At 35.2% G+C, this 9546-nt stretch overlaps 1 protein-coding gene across 3 annotated transcripts in view; it reads right to left on the bottom strand.

The window, feature by feature from the left end:
* The window catches only part of CSMD3 (CUB and Sushi multiple domains 3), a 699407-nt gene that overhangs the window by 232578 nt on the left and 457283 nt on the right, over window positions 1-9546 (bottom strand). For all 3 annotated transcript variants that reach the window (XM_009643918.2, XM_009643926.2, XM_035899525.1), the window contains 3 exons: window positions 5848-6039; window positions 1090-1216; window positions 45-247 (listed from right to left, as the gene is read on the bottom strand). In XM_009643918.2, coding sequence (XP_009642213.1) covers window positions 45-247; window positions 1090-1216; window positions 5848-6039 — 522 coding nt within the window. The remainder of the gene's footprint in view (window positions 1-44; window positions 248-1089; window positions 1217-5847; window positions 6040-9546) is intronic.

Below are 9546 nucleotides of genomic sequence, written 5' to 3'. Positions count from 1 at the left end.
AAAAAAAAAAAAAAAAAAAAAAAAAAATAAAGTCATCAACTTACTTGAAAACTGTATGGCAAATCCAGATTTGCTGATATAAAAATCTGTGTCAAACTGGATAGTTACTATGTTGAGTGTACTGTGAATGCCTTCAGGAACAAGGGATCCACTAATTTCTTTGAGTAACATCTCATTCTCAGGTGGACCATCCCAAACTCGTAGAATGTCATGGGATGCCTCAGTATCAAAAGCAAGAAACTGGAGGCTGTAAAAATACCATTATTTTATTGTCAGCTATGATATTACTCAACAACGTATCTTTAGCAACAAAACTAAACCAAAAAAGCAAATCAACTTTTGTTTCTGAGGGTGATTTCCCATAAAGTTTCACACCTTTACCTTTAGATGCATAGAAGCCCAATACAGAAATGTATCTGAAAGGGAAAAAACCTAACAATATTTGAATTTGTCTACCATGAAATAATATATTACTTTAGCCATTCAAATAATGTATAAGTACTCACACATTTTTTTCAAAAATAGTTGGTTTTCTTAAGACAATACTACGTATGACATTCTTACCAAAATGATTTAAATGTGAACTGTAAACTTATGCAATTGGCAATATAATGTGAATAAATGTCTAACTAAAAAGAACTATTGAAATGCAGGGTTGTTTTTTTTTTTTTTAAACGTAGACTTTTCTACTAAACAGTTCTGCTGATGCCAGCACTCTTTACATATTCAATATTATAACTTTGGCATTAAAATAGCATTCATATTAGGTATTTTTAATCAGATTGTCAGTTAACAGTTGTAGTTTGTAAATATGTTTGCAAATATACATATATGAATTGGTTTAAAATTCATCACTATTTCACAAAATTATAACCAACTTTAAAACTTGATCTTCACAGACAAAGTTTATTGAAAACCAGACAGTTTCAACGGAAACCTATATATTCAAACTTAGAATGCCAAAAATGCCTTGAGCTACATCTTAAATTTTAAATCTTAAATCCCTTTTTTTCTCCACTGTACGGGTAAGATTTGGTTATTATATAATCAAAAAATATTTATTATAATTTTAAAATTCATTTTCAGTACCTGACAATGTTTCCTGGATCTACTTCAATCACCCACATGCAACGCAGATTGTTGTCATAGGGAAAAGGATAGCCAGGAGATAAGATTCTTCCTGATGATTCTCCTTTAAAACGGCCTCCACATTCAGCTAATAAAAACCAATATTACGTAATGTGTTACTTTTAATTCATTACAGATGGTCTGCTAGCTAATCATCTGAGCAATCAATTGATACATCTACTCTCTTGCTGAGTAAGTTACAGAACTAAACTAACCGTATGCTCTAAGATTGTAGGACAAGATATAAGGACTTGAAGTGCTTTGGGAAAGAAATTGTAAATGTGGTTTTATTTGAGTATTTCTGTATTTTCCTTGGGCACCTATGTTTTTCTAATAATTTTGAACACAACATAATAATTAGAAAACATACCATTATATAATGAAACTAATATGGATTACTACTTAAACAAACAAACAAACAAGCCAAGCCAAGAACACCATGTCACCCTAAAGCAGTAGATTTCAATTAAGAAAAACAAATAAATTAGTATGTACAAAATAAAAAAAAATTTTTTTTAAAGAAGAGAAGAAACATACTAAATAAAAAGTCTATTCAGAGAGAAAAACAGCCTTTCAGTCTAGGAAAAAAAAAAAGAAAAAGTTGTACAACTTCTTCTTCAAAATTTGTCCTCACAGTGAAGCGATAGTATTTCTTAGAGGATAACAGATGGTAAGTAGCTCCTCCTTAGATGGCCTCAGCCAGTCTTCAGGCAAAACTGAGTATTTCATAATCTTAATACTTAATCTTTGAGAAAACCTGATTCTCCTTGAGACCTTTAAAAACTTCCTATTTTGCTTTCCTTCCTTTTAAAGTCCCACTAATGCTTTCTTTCTTGTGAAGTGAAGAGCCAAACTAATGCTTTGATTAAATCTCTTGGTATAGTTAAAATGCAGTTTTATCTTGATTAACATCACCTAAAATATTTAGTTGAGAGATTTATTACATTATGATCTCTGGGTTCTGTGATAAAGTGTAATTGAAATGCTATTCTTGATGGATTTTCTGACACAATAAAAGCAAATTTGCAGAGACAGGTGGTCTTTCATATTTTTTTAAGTATTTTGCCAATCTGTTAATTCCTAAATATTCTTTAAATACCGACTGTGATAATTCAAATCAGAGTATAGCATAGTCTATTATTATTCCAGTAGGGTAAGGATATAAATAGAGTACAGTCTAAAGAAATAATTATTCACTGGCAGATTGAATGAAATTTAAAATTAATTACATTTTATCCAGGACAACTGAACAACTACAAGTTTATAATTTCTAATTTTCACAGAGGATAAGATATTTGCTTTTTTATTATGATTTTTGAAGATTCCCTCTCTCTCCCGTGTCTTATTTCTACCTCTTCTGTAAGGTTCTAGCTCCCCAGTTTTGCTCGTTGCTGAATTAGCTGTGCCAGTGGTGACTTCTCAGAAAGCAGCATCCTTTCAGGTTGCAGTGAGGAGTAACAGAGCAAAACCCTTTCTATCTTACATCTCCAGGTGAAGACGTATGAAGCAATCCTAATTAAGAATCTTAATTTTGCTTCCAATTTTCAATGCTAAACATTTTTCTAAGGATGTCAAGTTAAAGAAAATACATATTATATTACATTTCTTCCTGCAAATTCCATGGATAGTATGTTGTATTGTAACATTTACCACATGTTTAAGACTTATGATTGCTACAACTGCTTGAAAACAGTTTTGCTATTGTCTTGTCAAAGTCATAGTCTTCCATAAAATGATACTAAAACAAGAGCAGCATTTTTAAGCCAGCTTCTGATAGTAGCAGTAAATTTAAGTGTCTGTTGACTTACGTTGCTCATAAATATCCAGGAAATAATTTTATTTGTACATGTCAACCTAAAATATTTAATGGAAAGCATCACTGTTTTCACAGATTCTCAGTGTTTGCCTGAACAATATGTAGACCCTAAAAGATCTTGTGGTGGGCTGGGACCAAGTTCTTGGAAGCACAAAACTTGAGTGCATACAGCTACCTGACTCATAAACAAGCAAGTTTTCTGGAAGTAAAAGGCATCAGTGTTGCAAAAACAATTTTTTTTTTCAGTCTCCTTTCACAGCAAAGAAGATTAGTTTCAAACTGATTCTAAATAAAAGTAATGTTGAAAGGGTTCCTATAAACCAGAAATGTTAGAACAGTTTTACTGCTGGTTCATCTTCACCTCCTGCTATTCAATCTATTAGTGAATTTAAAGTCTCAAAAACTGACTGTTTTGATCACAGATGAGTAAGAGTTGTTCAGACTCAGGCTTTTGTTTGGACATATTAAAGAGATACCTAAAAGAGGTCTCAGTCCTGTACAAAAAAATGTTATGGTGCAATTTTGTTGTTTTCTTTGAGGAACATTTCTAATATGAGCAGGTTTTTGGTTACTGACCTTCTTGTGCATTTCTTGACTGCCCTTCTGCTTCCCAGTTCTCTTCCAGCCAATTTCCTCATTTTGTATCTTTACTAAGACATCATTAAACTTTTACTATATGTTTGTCAGCCCAAGAAGACATTAACTGATATCTAACACACTTTTATATGGTTCATACTGCATCTCTTCAAGAGTATTTTTAAGTATTTTCAGTGATAGTATCTGATATTCAGTATCATTTATTACAATTGGCATTTGAAACATTTTTGATTTCTTAAGCTTGCTTATACAAAAACCCTCTTGCTTTAATTGAAATCCTTTTAAAATCTATTTAGCTGAACCTATGCAATGCTCATAAGATGGATACTACTGCCGATACAGGCAACAGATTTACAGCTGTTGAATTCTCTCTGGATGCAAGTAACATGTTTTACTACTTGGCTATGGAGAAATACCTAACTGAAATAAAAAAATCAATATAAATATTTTCTAGGTTAATTTAAGTGACACCATCTATGTACCTCTGTTCGTTTAAGGAGGAGCAATACATACAAATACATGTTTTTCTGAACTGGATGGATAAATAACATCCCTGTGAATAGCAGACTAATAGATATGTTTTGAATAAGATTATTTTAAAACTCAAGAAGTTTATACTACAGATTGATTCACATTCTAAATAGATTCACTGATGAAAAACATTTTTGAATAATTGTAATGTAGTTTTCGCCGAGTCTGGTGGCAGTGCAAAAGCTACGTGCTTAATTTATGCAATTTTTTTGAAAGATAATTATTTGAATTGGGTGGTTTACAAGTACTGAAACAAAAAAGAATATAAAACCTTGACTGTATGCAGCATATCATCACTTTTAACAGAGATCCAGATTCAACTCTGGATTTCTGTTTGTTGACAATTTTTATTAGTTTATACCAGCTCTGAATCGGGCTCACTTTCTAATCCAAAGGTAGCCAACCTGTACCCTTTGAGCTGTACGTATCTATTTTGGAGAGGTACTGCTGAATAATTAAATCAGGCGACCTTTCTCCAAACAGCTTCTGTCATGTAGGGGACAAACGACAACACTATTTATCTCCCATCTGTGAGCTATTCTATTGATCCCCTTCCAGTACACCTTCCAGATTTGAACTATATAAGGTTTTGAATATTTGTTTAGAATATGAAAAAGTTGAATCTCCCACAATTAGTGTAAGCACAGTACATATTCTATGTAATCAATAAAAAAAAATAAGGAATAACTTTAAACATATTTACCTTGGTACGTTTTAAAACTAAGCAAGAGCTCACATATATGTATATATCTGACTGTATCACTATGAGGATACATCCTACAATTTTTAATGCTTATAGTGGAACTGAAAATGGAATTTGTTGTTTAAACATTTAATTTCAGCTTTCTGATAGTTTGACATTTTATTTGATCTTTTTGTTTCAACTTCCACCGTACATTCTTTGTACACTTCTTATTTGCTACTTGCATGTTCCAATACCATGCTTTCCCCCTAATTGTTTGGTTTTGTATATCCTAAATGATGTAGAAATTAGATTAGTTAAATCTTCCCAAGTAACTGTTATGTGTGATGGAGCCCTGCTTTCCTGGAGATGGCTGAGCACCTGCCTGCCGATGGGAAGTGGTGAATGAATTCCTTATTTTTCTTTGTTTGAGTGTGAGGCTTTTACTTTACTTATTAAACTGTCTTTATCTCAGACCACAAGTTTTCTCACTTTTACCTTTCCAGTTCTCTCCCTCATCCCACTCCATGGGAATGAGCAAGCAGCTCAAGTGGCTGGAGTTAAACCACACGTGTATAATATTGTGTTTTTCATCACAGCAACATAACAGAAGCCAAGTAATAAAAATACAATATAACTCTATAACTCTTCATACCTTTAAGTTTTTACTTTAATTTTTTTATACTATTTATATGTAAATATATGAAAAGCTTTCTAGCTTAATGTTATTTAGATACAATTAGAAAACAAAATGCTAGTTTTACAACCCCTCATAAAACATGTATGGTCCTGGTTTTCTGATCAAGCTGTCTTTTTATGTTAACTATTTTCTGACTGTAATGAGATTTTCACATACTAGGAATTTCAGCATGCACAAATTTTTAATATTTACTATTGATTTTAAACCTAAAAAAGGCAACACTGCTCACATAGACAGAATAGATTATGCAGACAGATCTTTAAAAATATGTGTAAATTGATCTGTTTACATAAATATCAGACTTCACATAGATCTAACAATCCTTACATTTTCTTTCTTATATTCAGATAATAGAATAAGTAAATAAATAATTTTTTAAAAAGTGTTGAATACCAATACATGATGGCAGAGGATAGTCCCATGCCCTTCTTTCTCCAGTCATACACTTCAGAAGGCTACTTCCATGGAGTGTATAACCTGGATTGCATCCATAAATAATAGTGCTTCCAGCAAAATGGCCTTGGTCACTGATTTTATATCCAAACTGTGGCACACCAGGGTCCTCACAGTGTGAAAGCTCAAAACCTGTAGTAAGAATAAAACACTGTGGTTACAAAATCAAACAGATAAATACATTAATGAAATTAAGTTTTTCTGTTTTCCAGTAGAAATCAAATGTTTTAAGATTTCATGTAACATCATATTTAAGATTTCTTCTCTGTTTTTATCTAAGTAGGATAACTGTCTATACCCCTCACCTAGAGCATGCAAAACAGTGTCATAACAACATTTTTCCTAAGAGTCCAATTAAAGACTGAGAAGGAAATTCATTATCATTATCAATCAGTTCTAAAATGCCATGATAAATTATAAAATGGCAGTTAAAGCAACTGTGCCTTTACTTTCATGACAATATAGTTTGTGAGTAGACGTTTAAAGGCTCATAAATAAAATTGGACAGCAGATTTCTTTGTTGTTATTGTGCACAGTAACGTCAACGGCACAACAGCACCTATGGCACAAAAAAACCCCCGTTATATTCATCAATCCCTACCCTAATTCTGCATTCAGTAGTTTGTAAATTTAAAAACCACATTCAGGAAGCAACTATAATGATGATATAGAGAATTCAAGCCAAACAATTTGGACATTTTGAAGAACTAAGGGATATGGAGCAAGAAGGAAACAAAATGACTTATACATTATACAGAAACAAGGTAGCATATTAACATTTGGGAAAACATAAGCTGTAATGTGGGAGAAAGATTTTCTGTTCCAAGTAGTCTTTTCTATTATTAACTGAGAAGCAGCTCAAAACCTCACTTTATTCAAAATCAAATGTATTTCATCAATATCAGGCAGCTCAAACTGTTTGTAGAAAAGGCACTTTGTGTCAGCTTCATATTCCTATATGTAGGTGACATGGGAGCAAACGAAGGGTTTTTCATGTCTGCATTGTTCAGTGAAGTCATTTACACAGTACTTGTCCATCTGATCAACAGTTGGAAGCGTTTCACAATCTCCCCTCAGGTACTGAATCCTGACCATTGATTGATTAAAAAAATATTCGTTATTTTATTTTACAGACAAAATTCTTCAAGCTGGATAAGGCTGATTGCTCACATAAGGGGAAAAAATAGGTTAAATGCTGTATCTTCTCAGCTTTTCCTTCAGATCATATAATGTCTCACTGAAAATGGCGCCTGAAGAGCCTCCACTATCTCTGAGATGAACTTTTCTCATTCCTAGCTAAGCTATTTTTTCCCAGTACAGACTACTGGGTTTAATCTTATTCAACATCTTCATTAATGATCTGGATGATGGGGCAGAGTGTATCCTCAATAAGTTTGTTGATAACACTAAACTGGGAGGAGTGGCTGGTACACCAGAGGATCATACTACATACAGGATCATCGAGAGTGACCTGGCAGGCTCAAGAAATGGGCTGACATGAACCTCATGGTTCAACAAGGGGAAGTGCAAATTCCTGCACCTGGGGAGGAGCAAACTCATGCAGCAATATATGCTGGAGGCCACCAGTTGGAATGTAGCTAGGGGTCCTGGTGGATGACAAGCTGAACATGAGCCAGCATGAACATAAGCCTTGCAGCAAAGAAGGCTAATGGGTATCCTGGGCTGCATTAGGAGGCACGTTGCCAGCAGTTCGACAGGAGTGATCCTTCCTCTCTAACGTAAGCATTGTTGAGGCCACATCTGGTTTATGGTGTCCAGTTCTGGGATCCCCAGTACAAGAAAGAAGTGGAGATTATGAAAAGACTAGAGAAGGGCCACTAAGATGACTAAGGGATGGGAGCATGTCTCATATGGGTAAAGGCTGAGATAGCTGGGACTGTTCAGCATGGACAAGGGAAGGCTCAGAGTGGATCTTATCCATGAGTATAAATCTGAAGGAAAAGTGTAAAAGAGATGGAGTATACTGAGTCTGGCCGGGATGTATTTAATTATCTTTCTAGCAGCCCATATGGTACTGTGTTTTAGATTGATTAAACCAGTGCTGATTACACACCAATGTTTCTGCTACTGCTGAGCAGTACTTCCACAGCACCAAGTCCTTCTCTGTTTCTCACTCTACCCCTGCATCAAGTAGGCCGGAGGTGGGCAAGAGGCTGGAAGGGAACACAGTGGGGAAGGCTGAGCCAAACTTACCAAAGATATATTCCATGCCACACAATGTCATGCTGAGCAGTAAAACTGGGAGATAATATTTCCAAAAGGGCCATTGCTCAGAGACTGGCTGGGCATTGGTCTGCTCATGGGAGATGATGAGTGACTGCCTTTGCATCACTTGGTTTTAATTTTTCTCTTTCCTCCCTGTCTTTATTTTGACCCACGAGTTTTTCCCACTTCTCTCTTCCAGTTCTACAAATATCTACAAAAGAAGATTCAGCACTGTTCCTGCTAATAAATATTCAGGCTAGGAAAGTGTATTCTACAAGGATGCCTGTCCCAAAAGACAGGAAATATTAATGATAAGGTTCAAGTGCTGGGCTTGGACGTACCTATTTAAATAAGAAAAATTAAATACCTTGACACTTACATAGTAAGACAGCACTGGAGGGCCTATCTTTAATCATAGGGTACAGTCCTATGCTATCACAGGCTATTATGTGGTATAATTATGAAACTTTCACCTGAAAAATAATTACATACTCTTATAGTATCTTGAAATATATTTCTTTCATTCTGCTAGACTTATATTACTTTTATTAGAATTAGTTTTAAAAACATGATGGAGAGTTTTTGAAACATAAAAATATTTTCTGAACAGGTGAAGATGAATGATTTAAGCACAGGGAGAAAAAAGGTTGTTGACAGCTGCATTGCAGAATTACATTATAATACTGTTCTGCTTGCTAAAAATTCAGTTTTATATAACAATTCAGCAATGATAAAATAATTATACACTAAAGAAGTCATACACCTATGTGTCAATAGACACATGTAACAATCACATACATTTTCAGAAGTTGCCACTTGATGAAATAGACCCTGGGAACTACCGACCTATCAGCCTCACCTCTGTGCCTGGGACGATCCTCTTAGAAGCTATGCTAAAGCACATGGAGGCCAGGGAGGTAATTCGAGATAGCCAGCATGGCTTCACCAAGGGCAAGTCCTGCCTGACGAACCTAGTGGCTTTCTGTGGTGGTGTGACAGCATCAGTGGACAAAGGAAAACCAACAGACGTCATCTATCTGGACTTCTGCAAAGCCTTTGACACGGTCCCCCACAACATCCTTCTCTCTAAATCGGAGAGCTATGGATTTGATGGGTGGACTGTTCAGTGGATAGGGAACTGGCTGGATGGTCGCATCCAGAGGGTAGTGGTCAATGGCTCGATGTCCAGATGGAGACCGGTGACGAGTGGTGTCCCTCAGGGGTCCGTACTGGGACCAGTGCTGTTTAATGTCTTCATCAATGACTTAGACAGCGAGATCGAGTGCACCCTCAGCAAGTTTGCGAATGACACCAAGCTGAGTGGTGCAGTTGACACACCAGAAGGATGGGATGTCATCCAGAGAGACCTGGACAGGCTGGAGAGGTGGGCCTGTGTGAACCTCATGAGGTTCA

Source organism: Egretta garzetta, unplaced genomic scaffold (genome assembly GCF_000687185.1).
Source record: "Egretta garzetta isolate BGI_Z169 unplaced genomic scaffold, ASM68718v1 scaffold240, whole genome shotgun sequence".
In the NCBI taxonomy this organism is placed as follows: Eukaryota; Metazoa; Chordata; class Aves; order Pelecaniformes; family Ardeidae; genus Egretta; species Egretta garzetta.
Note: the sequence above shows the minus strand (reverse complement) of the source record. Positions and strands in the feature narration are given on the sequence as shown.